Source organism: Trachinotus anak, unplaced genomic scaffold, assembly GCF_046630095.1.
Source record: "Trachinotus anak isolate AG129_WGS33_773 ecotype Australia unplaced genomic scaffold, CSIRO_AGI_Tana_v1 ptg000014l, whole genome shotgun sequence".
NCBI lineage: Eukaryota > Metazoa > Chordata > Actinopteri > Carangiformes > Carangidae > Trachinotus > Trachinotus anak.
Genome location: NW_027273865.1, coordinates 2,244,524 through 2,264,358, shown reverse-complemented (window position 1 = coordinate 2,264,358; position 19,835 = coordinate 2,244,524). Strand labels below are relative to the sequence as shown.

The following is a 19,835-nucleotide window of genomic DNA, read 5'->3' as shown; positions in this document are numbered from 1 at the left end:
GCAAATCATGAAGATTATTTTGCATTTTCTGGCAACTTCTCCAATGTCCTGTTTGCAAAGTGTGTAACAAAATAAAAGCCCAAATTGATGTCACAAGTGAATACAGAAATAAAAATTTGACGGATATTTTAAAGGGTCAGGGTTACACTGTCTTCAGAGAATACAGCAGCATTCAGCAGGTGGTGCTCTGAAGCCAGAGGATCACCTGAATGTTCCAACTAAACATCACGAACAATGATCCAAACCACTGAAAGAACATGCTGACATGGCTGCAAAGTAAAAGATTTTCCTGCATAACCACTGAGATGTATTAAAACTGTTCAGAGTGTATATACTGGAAAAACAAAGCAAAACAAAACATTCTGCATAGCTGAAGAATAAAATTTGAGTAATTGTGATTTTAAGATGAATTATGATTTAAACCTTGTGTCTCAGCAGGTGAATGTGACGCGATGTCAGGATGCCATCGTGACGTCATCCCCACCCCAGAAGGAAGAGATGTTGTGGTTGGAGAGGAAATGAGGGACATGGAGCTGTTGCTGAACCTGTCCAAGTCTGCATTTCTTCTCACCTCGTGTCCTCTGGAGCTGAATGGGCGGGGGGCGCAGCGAGTAGACGGCAGCTGGAGCCAAGATGGAGGTGTGCAGGGATGTGGACAGTGAGTGTTTTTCGGGAATGTATCAAGAGATCTGGACACCACACTCAAAAAGTTGGATAAAGAATAAATGTTCACAGCTTAAAATTTCATAAGAAAAATAATAACTGACCTGCTTTGCAGTTGAAGGTGTCCATTCAGCAACTTTATAGTTTGGTTTAAAAAAAAAAAACAAAACAAAAAAAAAAAAAACCTATGCAATACCACAGCTGATCTCAATGATTTATAGAGAGCTGACAACCTCACATCACTTTTCCTGTTCTTGTCACTTCTATCATTCAGTGCAATCTGTCATTTTGCATTTCTTCCATTGTTCTTAAAAGGTACATCCTAAGATAAATCTGCATCTAATATCAAGTTTGAGCCATTCATAAGTTTAATAAGTTAGCATTTGAAAATTTACCAGCTCAGCAGAGTGGGTACTTCCATAATCCTGGTTTCTTCCATATCCATGGCTGAAGGCTGTGTTTGTCCTTGCAGGTTGGAGAGGAAGTGGGTCCTCTGGCACGAGTTTATGGAGGAACACGCCCGCCTGGATATTTGGCTGCGATCAGCTGAGCAGGCTGTCAGTTCCCATAACTCTGCCCACATTACCTACATCACCACCAAGGAAGAACTGAGGAAGTTTGAGGTGAAGAGAATGAATCATAAATAAATGACTAAAAAAAACCTAAACCTAATTCAACTTAAATTGAGCTTATATTTGAACCTCTGTAATTCATCATTAAAGCGTTCCTCATCAAAGGAAGTGCAAAGTCTTAACTTTGGACACTAGAGCTTTTCCTTTTTTCTCTCACTCTTAATCCAAATAAATTATAAACACACACACACACACACACACACACACACACACACACACACACACACACACACACACACACACACACATATACACACAACACAGCTCTAGGCTCTGCTGGTGTTGTTTTGTAGTAGGGCCAAGTCGTCTGCATAGAGCCAAACTAATATAATATTAATATTTAAAATGTGCAGACATTCACTTGCTGCACGCATCCCCACCTCACTCCATGTTATTGCCAGTTTTTTTTGTTTTTCTGCACATTGATTTAAGTTTATCTTTGAGTCATACAGTTGTAAATATATGGGCTCAAAATTTGAATTTGAAGCGTCACAGTACAAAGAGCCAGCACTGTTTGAGAAGCTGTAAGAGGGAAGAAAGTCGCTCACTGTCTGAACTGAGACCATCTGTGGCTGTTTAGAGGCCTGTACATCATGCAGAACGTGTCCCAGTGGTTTAAAATGTTTAAAAATGGGGAGAAAAAAACTGTTTTACATGAACACACTGGATTTGTAGGAGAGGAAGTCTGAGTTGCTTCATGTAGCTGTAGGTAAAGCACAGGTTGTGTGTATGTGTCTTTGTTGTGCGTTACCTCAGACATGACTTGTGTTTGTGTGTTCAGCGGCTGCGGTGTGAGGCGGGATCTCGGCTCGTGCAGTTGGATAGTCTGACCCAGAGGAATCGAGCACTGACTCGGCTGTTTCTGGGCACCATGCAGGCTCATCTGCTGGCATCAGCGAGGGAGTGTGGGCGACGATGGGACGATGTGAACTTCAAACTGGAATCCATCACAGCGCCGCTGAAGGTCAGAGTGGCTCCTGATATTTCCCCTAAAACTGCTTATATTTTAATGTCTTCACAGGTTGGTTGTTCTGTTGTGTGGACCAGTGGTTCCAAACCTTTTCCAGCTCATGGCTCACTTGACAGTCTTGTAAAATATTGGTGGCCCACATCCGACCTCATAACGATGTGGAGACTTTCTCACAGCACTTTTTATTTGAATGATAACAATCGAACATTCAGAGCTGAACTGAAAGCAGGGGATGCTCACTTTTCTTTTTCCTTTGATGGGGAAGAGATAACTTGTTCACCATCTATATCTTAACTCCTTTATCATCATTATTATTATTATTATTATTATTATTATTATTTTGGTTACAATTACATCTTTTTGCCAAAAGTGTACTGGGAAGCAGTGGCATAGAAAGCCTCTGGGCTAATTAATTTTGTCTTTGAATTTTCATTTCATTTCTTTCCTGTATAAATTGACAGTATATACTAATTATTGTTAGCAACCAGTAAAACTGAGTAGTTAATTGTTAAAAATGTTTTGTCCAGTTTACTCGTTGAATAAAGTTGGAATGAGGCAGCTTCCATGCCTCAATCACAAATATGACATTTGCTCTTTTATTATAATTTTTAAAACTATTGATTAAATTATAACCCATCCAAAAGAACATTTTTATCTTTGACGTTTTTATCGCTTGGCCTGTGTGGTGTACCTGTGATCAGATGTGTCGTCATTTAGACTTTTTAACGTTAAGATAATTACAGAACTGTTTATAAACCAAACATAACTAGTGATTCTCTTTCCTCTCTCAGCTCTTTGTCTCAGAGTGGGAGGGTTTTGAGGCAGAGAGGGAGGAGCTCGCTCTCTGGTTGGCCGACCTGGATGTCCGTCTGACAGAGGTGGATCACCTGACTGGAAACACCTGTGAGAAGCTGAGACACCTGCAGGTACGTGTGTCACACAACAAAACGCATCTCTCTTCTTACCTCATACAGTGTATATTTACTGTGTGTGTGTGTGTGTGTGTGTGTGTGTGTGTAGTCCTTCCAGCAGTGTGTATGTGTGAACTCAGGCCGCGTGAACGCTCTTCTGCAGCGTGGTGAGGCGTTGATCCAACACAGCGAGTCGACTGATGCTCAGTACTTAGAGAGCCGACTGCTGGAGCTGCTGCGCCACTGCAGCCAGGTCTACAACAACATTGCACGAACACACACACGGCTGCTCAGCATGAGACTGGTACACACACACACAAACACACACAATCACACTGTAACAACTAAAATGAATGGCAGTTTCTGAATACAGGCTGTGTGCATTTCTCTGTGGACTGAGGCTTTGATACTTTCACAGTATTAATATAGAACCTAGACCTGCTTTATAATCACAAACACATGGACATCCACCTTTATACAATATGAGAATTTTGCTCTGTACAAATCAGTTTAGATATAGAGTTTGTCAAGATGCTTAAATTGTGCAGAGCGAGATAAAAACAACCTTCTCCTCCTCGTCCTCCTGCAGGTGTTTGAGGATGACTGGATTCTGTCTCAGGCTACAGACTCTGGTTGTCCTTCAGAAACTGTATTAGACGAAGAGGGAGCACTTGATAAACCTAACCTGGACCTCCCTGCAGCTTCAAACCATCCTAAAGGTGAACCAGCATATCCAACATGTAATTAAATCATAAATGTAGAACAAGTGACAACAAGTTTCCACCTGTTTCTCCAGATTCCAGATCAGCTAACCCCATCCAGGCCCCACCCCCTCACCACCCTCCTCCTCCCCTCCCTGAGCACCTGGGGTTGGAGTGGGACCCCTCAGTTGATATCGGACATTCTGTCTCCTGTGACGATGGCGACTCATCGTATTTCAGTGCAAGCACAGGTAGGCGGAGTTTTTACCATCTTAGCATTGGTTAGAGTGAAACATTTCTCCAAGAAGACCTTCGACTCTTTCATTTCAATGTTGTTTCTCTGTAGCTGCCACTTTATCATTATCACATCCAGCCTCACATTTAGTGGCTCGCATTAAGCCTGGCAGTCGGCTCCAGGCACAATCTAATTTGCTATATTCTGTTTGGTCGACTGTGTCCACTGTCACTTGAGTTGTTTATGGATTCTGCTGAGTCGGCCAACAACTGAATTCCTTGAAATAAGACATAAACAAAACATGCACAGTCCCCCTCTTTGTGGTTACAGACCTGTCATCTTGCCTGTGCCACCATGCCACCATCAATTTTCTGTCTTCTTTCAGAGCAAGATTAAGGCCTGAAAGCAACTTGAGACAAACTGGAATAAGACTCGCAGGCTGCTGAACAATATTTTCTTTTGCTCAGATCTTTGTTTTGTCCTAGTTACTCCAGATTTAAATAGTGTGTGTGTGCGTGTGTGTGTGTGTGTGTGTGCGTGCGCGCGCGCGCGCGCTTTGCAGGACTATGTCACAGAGATGGCCTGAAGAGGTGGAGCTACCTCAGTTCCCTCAGCTCTCTGTGTGACATCACGAACCAGGAAGCAGACTTGGTGAGTCCCAGCAGCCTCAGTGGTATGGTTGAGAGTAAGTAAAGTATTTACACATTAGCAGAAATTTAAAAAAAAAATAAGCTCTTATAGTATGAATGTGAAAACACCAGGCAACAAACACCAGCAGTTATAGAACAAAAAAGTACAATTTGATTTAATTTTGCGTGCAGCTTGTACCAACATAAAAATACAGCACTGTGCCTTGATGCAAATATGAAGAAAAATGTTCTGTGACCCAACATGACAAAATGATTAACGGGGGAGAGTATATATATTGTCTGTGTTGGAACCAGAGACAGAGAAACTTTACCAATTTTTATTTTATGTTGCATATAGTAACAGTATTCTATCATCAATGGATCACATGGTCCACAGAGAATTATCCCAGATAAATAAGTAATCTATACCTTATCTAAGTACCGATAAATAATAATCTTCAGATCTGTTAGTGATTCAACATCTTTCATCTCATTGTTTTGGTTTTACCTTTAACTTCATTGTTTTGGCTCAGTCACACTTTGAAAAAAAACAAATCAATGCTAATGCTGCTCCATACTGTATCTGTCGGATATGAAAATAGGCAACTGCTTGCTACTGTGTTTGTGTCATGTCAGCTAAATAAGGTGTTTGCTGGTTGCACACAGGTGGCCAGAAAGTCCATTAAATCAGGTTTAAACATCAGTTCGTTTGAGTGTTGATACAAAGGTAAAATAAACTGTAACATGACCCAGACCACCATAAGTACTGATTTAGTATAGTGCACATTTAATAAAAATCTGATAAACGATTTTAATGCACACCTGCCAATCAGGAACAAGTTTTCACGTATTGAGTGACGTAGAACAGAAATCATCACTTAGAATTAATTTAAAGATCAATTTTTGTTCAGGTGCCTTTTTTCTGATGCCATCATGCATGAGTATTTGTTGTTTGTTGTTTTTGTTATCATAAAACTAAAAATACACCATGTGTTTAAACAGTTGTATGGGTTATTTTGTTACCTCTGCAGAGATTTTGACTCTCCAGACTTAGGTTCCTTTCCATTCCATTCTACCATTGGTCAGCCGGCCAGAGTGTTGGAGTTTTGCCATTGGCCGTTGCTCTTTCAAAATGATTCGGCATGGACAAGCAGTGTTGACAACTTAGCACCTCTGTTGCTAGATTTACCGACTTTTTTTTCAAAGCTGAACACCTTTTCATAGAAGAGAGTCAACAGTACTGCCCCATGAGGACGAGGTTGGGCTTTCCCTCCTCAGACACACCTCTCTATGTTGATCTCATGGCAGCTGATGTGAATGAGCGTCTAACTTTCTCTCTGAGTGATAATTTTACAGTAAATCCAGCTGAAATCACAGCTCAGTCTTTGTCTTTAACTGATGTGTCGTGGTTGTAAAATCAGGATTTCAGCAGCAGCAACAGCGTGAAAGTGATTGCTGGTTAACACGTCATCTTAATGGACTGTGTTTTGATCAGTGTTTGAAACTTGTTCTGTTGTCTCACAACAGGAAAAGAAAAACATGTAAAACAGAACAGCTTTATTGTGAATCCAGTTGTATCAAAATACTGTATATGTGAGGACAGAGAGGAGGAGAGAAGCAAACAGGTAAAGAGCTGAAACCAGTTGAGACTAGACTGGATGATCCAGCCGGACACTAGGTTTTGACCTGGTCTTGTTAAAGCTGATTTGCTTGAAGGTCCCATCCAGTCTAAAGGTAGATGTCCATGTGTTTGTGATTATAAAGCAGGTCTAGGTTCTATATTAATACTGTGAAAGTATCAAAGCCTCAGTCCACAGAGAAATGCACACAGCCTGTATTCAGAAACTGAGCCTTAAAACCAGCCGTCAGGACTTCTGTAACTTTGTGATGTCATAATAAGGCAATCACTGCTCTCAGCAATGACCCAAGCCCACCTGAACCCACCATCCAACCTTGTCACAACAAAGCAGTCCCCGCCCACCTGGACCCACCATCCAACCATGCATTGGTTTGGATTTTGGTTTTAGGGTTTACCTGAAATTTTCATTATATTTATTATAAAAATAACAACAATACAACAATATATATGTTGTTATAGAACAAAAAATATGAGACCTTTAATATGGCAAATAAGTAAGTAGTAGTTCAATGTGATGGATCCATTTGAGACCTTTATTTTAATTTTAGGATATTTTAATTTTAAGATATTTATATGTAGCATCCAACATGATGTGCTGAAGGAGAACAACTCCAAAGTTTCCACATCAGGTCTGAATAAAACCATGTGGTGTTTTTCTTCTAATTTCATTGTCGCTCTCTTCTCTGTTGTTGTGCTCTGACCCAGATGCTTCATGGCCCAGAGGCCTTGTCTGTCCATCTGCCTCTCTCTCACACACACACACACACACACACACACACACACACACACACACACACACACACACACACACACACACACTCATTGATGTTCCGATACACCAGCTATCTAAAAATGTCCTCCGTTGCTGGCTGTCAGGTTTATGAGCTGGTTACAAGAGTTCACCTCTTCTACTGATTTATTGATGATGCCAGGGGGATGCGGCACCTTTATATGTTGTCAGGTATATCCGTTTCCTTTTTTGGTTTTATTTTGGCGAGACACAGGAGTGGAGAAATGTCTGCAGCCGCACGATGGCAACAGAAATGAAGAGAAATGATAATGAAGAAGGAAAAATGAGAGAGAAAGAGAAGTGCAGAAACAAGGACAGAAATTGTCATAGAAATGTTGAAGTAATTTGAGAATCGTCCTCTTCTAGCCTGCACCAGTACCCCCACCCCCCACCCCTCCCATCTCTGTATTTTTGTTTCTCTCATACACCCACACACTGTTGCACTGTCGGTGAACCCCAAAGCTCAACAGCAAGGAATGAACAGGGACACACGTGAGACTGAATTAGCATCTGATTACAGCTGCAGCATCCAAACAACATCAAAGTATGTACACTTGTGTCACCTCTCAGCATCTTCTCTTTCTTTTTTTTCAATCTGATTTTCTTTACTGGACCATGATGTTGGCCCACCCTCCCTGCTGTCTGCCCTGAGCACTTGACGGGGTTCTGCTTCATTAAATGTGTGACCGGGTGATCTCATCTCTGGGTGCTTGTATGCTGCAAGAATTCTTACTGCAACTCAGAAGTTGCACGTGTGTGTGTGTGTGTGTGTGTGTGTGTGTGTGTGTGTCCCACCGCCATTTTTAGTTGCTGTTCTGGATCTTTTGAACATGATTTTCATCAGTAGATGGAGTCTGCTGTCATGTCATGTTTCCGTGGGCAATAATGAATTTTGAGCCGCTGAAGATCATATGTTAGGATTGAAAGCTCCAGAACAACTATTAAGTAAAGCTTGTGATGAGATTGTTTTCTTAAAATAACTGGAAAAGAATTTGTCACAAAGAAGTGTCTCGTGGTAAATTTAAAGGTGCCATATTTTACACTTTTCCTGTGTTTTATTTGAAGTGTTCATATCCATGAGAAGATATATTCATGGTTTTAAGAACTAAAAACCATCTCAGTGTAGTTTTACTCTTTTCCTCTCAGGCTTCTCTCTGGAGCTCTAGTAACAAAAGGTCAGTCAGCCAATCAGAAGAGAGGATCTGAGCCTTTTTTTTTTTTTTTTTTTTAAGCTTTTGATTCAGACTTAAACTTGAGTCAAGTTGCCAATTTCTTCCTTTTATTGCAGTGATGAGAGAAAAAAAGAGTCTGTGATAACTGATTGGACAACTTCCCATACCAGCAGCATCAGCATGAATGACTCAAAAAAGATTCATATGTCAAATCCTTTTTAAAGGTTGGAGAAACATGAGGAAGATATTGCTTATGTCTTATACTATCGCCATTTCATATTGTCAATTCCAAAAATATGATGTCTGAGTGTCCTAGAATGCCTCAACAAGTAGGCGTTTTCTAAATAGCGATGCATCTACAATACTGTTACCACATAATATAATAATATCATATATTAATATGATAATCTTAATTAATTAATATAATAATATTACCACACGATGTGGTGACTAAAACCAATATATAATGTATGTCCATAAACCACCAGATTGGTCCTTAAAGGTCTAGGATGTCTGATTTAAAACTTAGAAATGATGAAGTTAGTAAATTTCCACCTTATGATGCTCAAATCCTTCGACAAAATAAGCAAGATTCACAGGCAGGATCCTCTGAATGGAGAATAAACAACTCTTCTGATCTGATCTGTTTTCTGTGCAGCCACAGGGATGGCTTGACCACACCCACCCAGGAGTCTTCACGCCAGTAGTGTCCCAGGCAGCAGAGCCATGGCTGTCTGGGGACCAGTGGGCAACCTCCACACCTGACAGAAAGGACAGCGAGCCAGTCAGCTTCAATGGCAGACGCGTGAGGGCATGGCTGGGAGTCCAGAGCTCAGCCCCTCCAGAGAGGAGAACTTCCTGCTCCAAAGCTGTGCAGACTGACGGGGAGGTGAGGGTGGGTGAAGTCACCTTCATTCACACTGTTGAAACTTTTTTTTTTTCACTTTTTTTCAGATTGTTTGTTATAGAAATGGGCAGTGCATTTTAACAAAAACTGATAAGCAAAACAAACGAACAAACATTTGTCCATATTTTCTGATCAAAATCCCACCAACTTCACTTATGTCCTTTGGTGCATGTGAAGAAATTCCTTTCCATAAAATGCAGCAATAGATTTCACCTGTAGATCTGATTCTGTCCTGATTAAAAGCCACACACTCTACAGCATCTGTCAGAATATTCAGTCCACAGTAAGATATCTGAAACACAACAGGTCATATTGCAGTGGACTCTGAGCTGTCTCAACTCTACTGCCACAAGTTTGTACAATAAAACCTTCACCAATCATAATTAATTTCAGAAAAAATGCATCAGCGAGACTCAAACCAAGAATGCATGTCTCCTGCAAGTATGTATGTATCAAAGCCGTGTGTGTGTGTGTGTGTGTGTGTGTGTGTGTGTGTGTGTGTGTGAGAAACCTCCTGACCTGACTCTTGAGACATTTTCACATAGTCTTGCACACAAACAAACATTAAGTAAATTGCTGACCTTGTGGGGACCATTGTTTATATGAAAGTACATAAATGACAGAATGAGCACAAAACAAATGTGAGTGCTGTTGAGTCTGCAAGTCAGCAATGGAGAGTGTTCAGGGCCAGATTTATGAGAGGAGAATCAGTTTTGTATGCAGTTAGAGGAGGTGAAGTAGGTGAGGACTGAACGAAAGTAATTAGACTCTTAAACAGCTCTGTCACGCTGGCTTAAAAACGTAATTTTCCAACATGTGGAATGTGACAGTAATTTAACGACGCATTTAGGTTTTTATTGGCATGGTTCAAGGGATGGCAGTGATGGCTGGTCCATCACAGGCCCAGAAACATCTCAACAATTATTTGGTGGATTGCAGTGCAAATTGGGTCAGACTTTCACGTTTCCCTGTCAGTGAATCGTAATGATTTTAAAGACTGTCTTACTATTTAGTACCACCTTAAGGCTAACATTCATGGTTTTGAGTGACATACATCTACAACTATAGGATATCATGGAATTTGTTCAACATTCATGTTCCCCTCTGGATAAATTGAACTGATAGTTCAGTCATCAGGTCAAACTTTTAATTTGTCCAATAATTTGTAACTGGTTAGTATCTAGCATTATATGCATTGTCTTTTGTTGAAGATGCCAAGACCATTATTGGAGGTGATGTAGCCTTTATTTTGACAAGAGGTAAAAAGGAAAAATCCTCCAGTCAGCTGTGATCATGTAACTTAGCCCCTACACAAAGTAAATGACACATTATGTTAGCATTCTACACAATAAGTATAAGCTAGCAATTGAACTTTTGAACATGATTTGATAAAAGGCCAAAACATGGATGATCATGATATCGCTAACCTCTCCCATGGAGTTCAACAGTAAAAAGGGAGAGATAAAGATGGGAGACCGCACTTTATAGCAGGGACACAGAAACTCTGTTTCCCTGTGTTCACTGAGTCTCAGATGTTCCACATATCGACTCTGGAGAACTGACATGTCAGGCTTTAACTAATAACACAGATTTTATGTAATTAAAATGCTATATATTACTGATGTATTATTTACACAGCTGTACGCTGTGTTTGGTGCTCATTAGCAAATGTTAGCATGCTAAACTAAAACATGTTAGCATTGTCACTGACAATAGCATTTTGCTGGCTTCTCATCCAGGTAGCGTATCACACCACTTTCCCTACATACAGCCTCACGGGGCTGCTAGCATGGCTGCAGACTTGTGAGCTGTGTCCCAATTCAGGGACCACATCCTTTGGAGGACGCTGTCTGTGAAGCTGTGGCCCCTTACAACCATCAGAGATGCGAAGGCTGAACTAAAATGAACAGCTGTTCCTGCCCTTACCATTGTGTTGCAAAGCGCATATCCTGTCACCTAGCAACCTTGACAACGTGTATCTTTTATTCACAAAAGCCTCAGTTGTTAAAGCCCTTGGTTTAAACAGTTGACCCTTTAGCTGTTGAACCACACACATAACTGATTCTGCTCCTATAAATCTGTGTCTGCACATCTCAAATGTTCACAATCGGACTGAAAATTGCTCACCCAGTTCTTTTGTCATTGATTTACTCACAAATTTTTTGTCCCTATATGGTGGTGATGAAGTCCCCAAAATCTAGATGTAGAAACAGATTGCTGTCCCCATAAGGTCTTTAATTCATGCAAAGTATACTCATACACGCCCTCTGTGTGTGTCATCTTTTTCAGTTCGCCCATCTTTGTAAAGTTAAGTTCCAACACACACACACACACACACACACACACAGTCACACACTGAGTGATCTGATCAGAATCTCCATCCACATTCATCATCATAAGTCTTTACTTTTCTCTGCACAAAATGCCCAGATTCATCCACCTTTCTGAATAACTGTCCTCGCTCTGTGTTTTCTCTGTGCAGCTCCACGTTCCTTTCTCCATTAGACTTCATTGGCCTCAGCCTTCATTCTCTCTCCCTCTCTCTCATTACTGGTGAAAGCGTCTATTTATTCTCCTCTTCCTCCGTCTCGTCTGCTGTTCCTCGGGCCGCCGAATGAATCCATAAAGTCTTGATTTATGCATTGAGCTCTGGCTGCACTTTTAACTGTTGCCATAAAAGCAGGAGAGAAACACAAACCGACTTCCTCCTTTCCTTCTTTCCTCTTTACTTCCTCTCTCCCTCATTTGTGTTTTTCCTCTGATGACATGCAGCAGTTTAGATAACTGTTCATGTACAGAAAAGAGAGATAAACAAAGACGGGCAAAGAGAAAGAATAAAAGTTGGTAGATGATTTTTTTCAGGGTCAAATTTGGTGACAAAGTGCGTCTGTTGAGCAAGCACAAAACAAATTGGAGCAAAAATCAACCTGCACGTCCAGATCTGAGAGCAGTGAAGGAGAGAATGAAGTTTAATCAGTGATTTAGAGCAGCTTATACAAAACCCAGACTGAAAGAACAAACCCAGACTGAGCTTTGATTTTTTTGCGCATCATGTTGAGATGTGTTCCATCATGTCTTGGGTGAAGTTGTGCCGGTTTGGACCAAGCACAGCTGGACAGTGTTGCATGAGCTCAGTTTTTGTTGAAGTCAGTGGCAGAAAACACTGACAGAGAATCAGATGACTATGTCCTGGGCCAAACAGCAAATCTGACTCACCAATTCTACTGTTTAATGATATACATTCATCAAATAATTATTTGATCATTAAATCTATAAAATGTGAAAAAAAACTGGCCATCATTAGTTCAGAAAACCTAAACTAGTGTTTTCAAATGTCTTGTTTTGGCTTCAAAAAATGACAAAGATCTAATTAATTTTCAGAATGGTTGGCATTTCAATAAGATATAAAGCAGAAACTGAGCCTTAAAACCAGCCATCAGGACCTCTGGAACTTTGTGATGTCACAACAAAGCAGTCACCTCCCTCGGCCATGACCCAAGCCCCGCCCACCTGGACCCACCATCCAACCTTGCAGGATTTGGTTTCTCTGAGTGTTTCCCTGAAATCTGCCATATTTTATTGGATCACTCAGAAAACAGTCAGCCAATCAGAAGAGAGGCTCACATCCTCTCTTCTGATTGGCTGATTGACCTGTTGTTACTTGAGCTCCAGAGAGAAGCCTGAGAGAGGAGATGTAAAACTACACTTAGATGTTTTTTGGTTCTTAAAACTACAAATATATCTTCTGATGGAGATCAACACAGGAAAAGTGTAACATGTGGGACCTAATTAATCAGTGGATGTATCATGGCAGCACTTAGCTCTTGTTGTAAACAGCCCTAACAAGAGCTGTAAATGTCAGATTTGGACTTGACTTCTAAAATAGCCTAAGATGATGTTTTTCATTAACAATATTTGCCCATATGTCCATGTTGCCTGTGAAATTATCTCCTCCCAACACTATTGCAGTATAAGAAATGGAGAATATGTATGTAACAATATGTAATAATGTACATTCACAGTTCAGCTGAAGTAAATATGAGGTTTATGAAGCCTGAGCTACACCAATCATGTCGGGGTCTTCCAAGTCCACATTTTGTCCCCTATCTCTAACAGTGTAGTCGTAATATAAAAGGATCACTTTCCTCCCAATCAGTTCAATCATTGTGAGTCAACAGATGAACTTTTATTGCCATGTACAAAACAAGAGAGGAAAAGTGAGAGATGGTGATTAGACCCCATTGTGAGGTCACTATATGTGAAAGGGGGGTGAAGCTGTGCAAAGTATTGGAAACCTCCCGGAGTCTAGACACCGGTGGTGGTGGTGATGGGAAGAGGAGAAGCCGGAGATCTGGATGTGGTGGGGAGTGCACTCTGATGAGCTCCATCTGGTTCTGGATGTGAAGACTGGAGGTGGATGCGTGGAGGAGGAAACTCTATTAAAATGTATGAAAAGAAAGATATGAAACTACTCTACTGCTCAAGTTGTGACCAGAAAATGTCACATGATTCTTGTTTACCCTCGTTCAGAATTGAAGATTGTAGCAGTGATCCTTGAAGCAGTCATGAGGGTTTCATCTGTTCACACTAATTAAATTGTCAAAAATTAATTTGATATTTATTTCTTTATTGATTAAAAAAATAATACACACGACACCTTAAAGAGGTAGTGTCATCACTCCCCTCGGGGGGGAAATAAACTGTATGTGCAGGCAGATGTTTTTTAAGCTGATATATTCTTGAAAAGTTTTCCATGTGAAACTGTTGGAAAAACGTTGCCTGAAGCCACTGAGGACTAACAGAAGCTCTCTTGTTTTTCAGGCTGAAGAAGAGACATCCTGTTGTGAAGAGGCCGAGCATCCTCTCTCCAAACAAAGGTGAGAAAACACAGAGCTGTACACAGATGAAGCGATAGCAGTCACAGAGGGGCTGTAATTTACGGGACATTAACAAAACCGCATGAGATAAGCAGAACGGCGTCCTTTATATTCCCAAAGAGGAATCTTTTAGGCGGAGCATGGAAGCTGAGTGGCCAACAAAGAGCGAGATGTGTGATTCAACAGTACTGTGCATTGTTCAAGTTGTCGAGCTACACAGCATTTTCTTTGACTGCCAAAAATCTACAAAATTAGTACATCATTTCCATTTAGTGGAGCCAAGACATCGAAATCGAGCAGTCGGGTGATTTAATGTTGACCAGCATCAAACTGCTCAGCAGCTGCTTTTATCAATTAATAGAAAATAATCTAAACTTTATTGTGCCAGGACTCAAATTTCAGTTTCAGTTTGAGGCCAGGAGCATAGCCAGGATTATAGAGACACCCATGACTCAGCACCCTTTTGTTTTAATTATTTACATTTTTCATTTCGTTTAATGAGTTAGCTCTTCAGTCATATTTTCTGCAAGTTTTACTTAATTGGAAAATAAACAACCACTTATCAACTCAACTAAACTGAAGTGTCTCCCAGCAACCAAATTACATAAATCTTTACAGATAATTGGGAGCCATTATAAAGCTGCAGAATCATATATTCACTTTGTTGGCATAGAATTAGTCACATTTAATTATACTGAGTGTGAATGGAATCAGTGCATAATGTGTATGTTTTAAGTTTTGGCACAGACAGTTATTGATGTTCTTAAGTGAACATAAGATACAAGTTCAGGATCCGTCAGGGCACTGCTGGGGAGGCCGACCATTTGTTCCACTGCAGCGTTGTAATTCTTTGATTTATTCTAATCTTTGTATGTTTTCCTGCACTGTTTGGCGTTGCTTCTCCATTTCTGCCACATGCTGCAAAATCCTCTGGTTCGTCTTCTAGTTTCTAATTATGAACTCTAATTATGAAGACATTAATGTTCTCCACAAATTCTTCTTGGACTGGTTGTCCTGGCCGGCTGTGTGGAGTTTTCCTCGTGCCAGCATGAGTTTCCTCCAGGTACCCCGGCTTCCTCCCACAATTCAAAGACGTCCATGTTTGATTGGAGACTCTAAATCACCTGTACGTGTGAATTTGAGCATGAATGGTTGTTTGTCTCTATATGTCAGCCCTGTGATAGACTTGTGACTTGTACAGGGTGTAACTCCTTACTCGGCCAATGTCAGCTGGGATAGACTCCAGCCCCTTCCACGACCCTAAAAGGAAAAGCAGTATGGGGAATGAATGAATGGTTGCTGCATACAGATGCAGTTTTAAAATACTGTTGTGTCACATCAACTAAACGTATTAGGATCAGCAGCACTGCCACCAACATCCAATAACATCTGGAACGTGGATTTAGTATCACCTCCTGAGCAGTGCCCAAATTTAGCTCCAGGAAGTGGAGAGCAGTGGAAATAAGAGACAATAGATACATGATGTGACATGCAGTAGAAAACGCCGTTAGCCCTCCACACTGAGTCATGTTGACACAGTTGATTTATTCCACCTGGCCAGATGTAGATTTTCTGCCTCCAGTAACAGGCCAGACAGTTGGTCTTAACACTGTGCAAAGACAGACACTAACTACCTCCTCCTCTTCCTCCTCCACAGTGTAACCTCCAGCAGTGTCTCCTCCTGCTCCTCCTCCTCCTCCTCCTCCTCCCTGCGTCTCTACCTCCTCCTGGCTGCAGCTCTGACCCTGCTGGCCTGTCTGATCTGGGTCTTCTCGGAGTCACCATGCCATCGCAGCGGCAGGATGCCACATAGCTTTCACCTGACGCTCAGATATGTCAACGGGCCCCCGCCTACCTGAAGACCACACAGAGACTCTCATGGACAACGCTTTCCTCAGGCGCTATTGGACGGAGGTCTGCAGCTCATCTAATCTCCACAATGTGTTCATTTCAATGAACCAGCGAATCTGCTTCAAAAACATGAGAAACCTGATGATGACTGTGTCTGTCAGATTTTAACAACACTTTCCTACCGGATTGGAAACTGGGGGTTTAACTTCTAAAAGCTTCAACCAGGCTATTATCCCTAATGCCACCAGGAAACAAAACCACATCAGTTGCTTTGTTTGATACAACTAACTAAAATCAATTTAATTATGTTGTTCCACACTCAGTGTCTTGTCCCTGTCAATTCCAGCCTTCAGTTTGTTTAGTTCTGTCCTAAAATTCTCAGTTACGCTCTCAGTTAAATTAACACTGTAAACATGATAGCTCAGATTTTATATATATCCTTATCACGGAAACTTGTCTGGTTTCACCTGGTTTGAAACTATATTTATTCACTTTTACCCCAGGGCAAAGATCTAAGAGCTCATGCCTTAAACTATTTAATATAACTTTAGCAGAATGAGCGTGAACATACAGGAAGTTGTAATATGTTGTAAAATATTTTTTATGTTACTCCGTAAATCAGCAAAAACATTCATAACTGCCTTATCCACCAGACAAATGCTACAGTACATTATTGCAGCATTCGTTTGTATAATGTTCACAATGATGTTGTGTCGAAGTTAAAGCTTAAATCTTGATTTTTGTTGGTTGTAATTCCAATGTGTAAGTTTGGAAAAGCCACAAAGGAAACATAGACGACCTTTGATTGTCAGACCTAAGACCCTGTTCTTACAGCAGCCACTAGGCTAACGCTGTCAGCTAGCTAGCACAGAGAAATGATCAGTTGGATCACGTTTCATGAAGTGAGGTTTGAATGTGTTTTGAAGATTAATCATAAATGTTGTAGGAAAACAAGGAATCAGATTGTTTCCTCTCCTGACGCCAGAGCAGCTGGGCTGTTTTTTTTCCTGATTATAATGATGTCATGAAATTGTAGAACTGTAGCACTGTAGAGAGGTGACGCCAACAGTCGCACCCTGATGATGTTTATGACTCACATTATTGTATAAAAATTGAATGAAGCACAGTCTGATGGTTATGACAAAAGATTTAATGCCTTGCTTGCTGAGGTTATAGCTTTAATATGCTATCTGTGCTAATGTAGCTGAAGCTAATGTAGCGTGTAGCTTTCAAACAAACTTAATGCTTTTTTCTAAATGACTGTATGTATGCTAACACTTTGACTACCATTTATGTCAAAATGATGAACTCTTTGATAATCCAGATCTACCTGATCTACCCAATACTAGCACTTCTATTTATAATTCATTAAGATGTTGTGCAACAAGTTGTGTATTTACAGTGCAACATTACTTTTAGGACCATGTCTGTTTTTGTGGTTTGTCCCAAACTACAAATCACATACACCGAACATTACTGCTGAAGCACATGAAGGTTTAGATTTATGAAGGTGGGCATTCCACTTCTATGAAGATCAACTTGCAGAGACATGAATCTTTCTGCAGAGGTAATCCATCAGTCGAGTGTCTGTTCTGTTGTTTGTTGCAGGCAGAGTTGTGTAACTGGTTTGTGGTGATAGACTTGAAAAAAAGGCTGCACTGCTTTTCCAAAGAACAATAACTTCAGCTTGACCAAAATAAAAGCATACACATGATAAATGATCAATCTGCAGGTAGTTTCAAGTCTCTGCAAGATGTTTTACAAAAGAATAGACACAAAGGTATTTCTGCTTTTGCCACACTGAGTGTTTGCGTAGGCAGACATGTCCACACGTGCAGTAAGAGTTCAGTCTGTTTGCAGAAAGTTTACTTCACACAGACTTTAGAAAAGAGGTGAGCTTTAAAAACAATGTTAAGTGTATATGATGCATATTAAAGAGGCTAAAACATGAAAAACTGTATCTGAAAAGATGTGTGTGGTGATGTTTGATCCTTTATTACAGATTTTTTAAAAACTTTTTTACTTTGTAATATTGTCATGTTACAACTTAAAGATGATGCTGCCTGATTTATTATTATTGTGTTTTAAGTGACGGAAGAGTTTTGGTTAACCTACATCACGTCACAGAGTTTTGCTTTGGTTGAGACGAACAGTGCGTCCTCACACACAATGGTCTCACCTGCCTGTCACCTGATCGTGGAGCCTTTTTTCACTGGTCGAGCCAATGATATTGATGATGATATTGATGATGACAAATGTTTGAAGGCTTTAAGAGGTTTGACAAAATAATTGTAAAGGGATCTTGGTAAGTCAGCTGCCATCTAAAACGTTTCACCTTTTTTAGTTGTTTTTGTCATAATCTCTGTTTTGGAAATATTAATGATTATGTCCATTAAAATGTTGTTGCTTTTTTTGCATGTTTGAAAATACAAATAAAATGACGTGTATGAAACGTGTTTCGTGTTTTGATGTCTTAATGTACGAGTGTTTATTTCTCACTTTCAGAAGTCTCAGTGTCTTTAGGAGCAGAGATTCCTTGACTATCTCATAATTACTCATCATAATCTCATTTAACTGAAATATATTTTTTTTCTATCATGTATAACTCTCAATCTATCTTATTTCTTTTTCCTCGTGGACTTCAACACTGTCTGGAATTTATAGTTTATTTTTTAAAATCATCAATTTTTTTCCAACCTCAATCAAATGTAGTTGCCATGGACAGATATTGTAGAAATTATAATAATAATAAGAAAGATTTAAAAACAAACAAACAAAAAAAAAACATTGGTATTGAACGTTGCTGAACATACATCAGTGGTCTTGTCTGGCAATAAGTTGGGACACAGGAACCACAGCTGACGTTTACATCTCCAAGTTTCATCAAGACACAGAACTTTTTTCACAGTGACTTTCCTCTGTTTGACACTATAAATGTGATGGAATCCAAATTCTGAGGGTACATTTATTTTTGTTTCTATTTCAGACCAAATTTAGTTTTGAATATATTAGTTTGACTGCGGAGTATCTGCAGGCTGAATCCATGCAGACATCTACACAACCTTCAAGAAAATTCCCCTAAACCAGTGTTACAAACAAGAATGGAATCTACGCTGACGTCTCTTGGTGTACTCTATAGAGGTATGTAAAGGTGTGTGTGTGTGTGTGTAATGACGGCAGCATTTACATTGTCTTACAGCAGATTTGTGTGCTGTGTCTCATGCTGCACTCACGTGTCCGTAGAACGCCGAGTCACAGTGATCGGTGACACTGCTAATACACTTAAGAGGAATTAACTCTGCAAGACAAGCAGTCTGTGTGTGTGTGTGTGTGTGTGTGTCTGTGTGTCACTATGCACATTATATGCATAGCGGGTCACTGTCATTGTCAGCTGGAGGTGTGTAGATGTTGGTGTGTGTGTGTGAGTGTGTACATTTGTATCCGACAGACAAACCCATTTTCACCACCAACCATAGTGTTGGACGAAATGCCTGTGTTTGTATGCTCTTGTAATTCTATCTTTGTGAGGACCGAGTCCCACTCTGCATGAGGGCATTTTTGCAGACTGGGGACATTTAAGTCAGTGGTGAGGTCTGTGTTCAAAAACATGAAAACCTGGTTTTACACAAATTTTGAATTTGTGCATGAAAAAAAAGATGCAGTAAAACTCATACATTTGTAGCTGCAATTTAAAAGTAAGAACTGTGATAGTGAATGAGATAATCTGCTTCTGTTGGTTTGTATGTGGAGCAGTGAATGTTACAGATTCGGTATCAGTCTTTAACATCAGTAATAGTAAAAGCTCAGCTGGGTATTGTCTGAAATGGTCTGATGCTAATGCAAGAGTTTCAGTTCTGT

The 19,835-nt window shown here is 40.3% G+C and overlaps 1 protein-coding gene across 4 annotated transcripts in view; it reads left to right on the top strand.

The window, feature by feature from the left end:
* The window catches only part of LOC139632174 (nesprin-2), a 43,673-nt gene extending 25,240 nt beyond the window's left edge, over nt 1-18,433 (top strand). The window contains exons 2-12 of one of the 4 annotated variants that reach the window (XM_071496971.1): nt 439-658; nt 1,136-1,286; nt 2,077-2,259; nt 3,057-3,191; nt 3,286-3,480; nt 3,766-3,895; nt 3,973-4,128; nt 4,675-4,763; nt 9,001-9,237; nt 14,071-14,126; nt 15,784-18,433. In XM_071496971.1, coding sequence (XP_071353072.1) covers nt 453-658; nt 1,136-1,286; nt 2,077-2,259; nt 3,057-3,191; nt 3,286-3,480; nt 3,766-3,895; nt 3,973-4,128; nt 4,675-4,763; nt 9,001-9,237; nt 14,071-14,126; nt 15,784-15,985 — 1,740 coding nt within the window. In that variant the 5' untranslated portion in view covers nt 439-452 and the 3' untranslated portion in view covers nt 15,986-18,433. The other 3 variants (XM_071496972.1, XM_071496970.1, XM_071496973.1) reach the window with 3 other exon arrangements.
* The last annotated feature ends 1,402 nt before the right edge of the window (nt 18,434-19,835 follow it).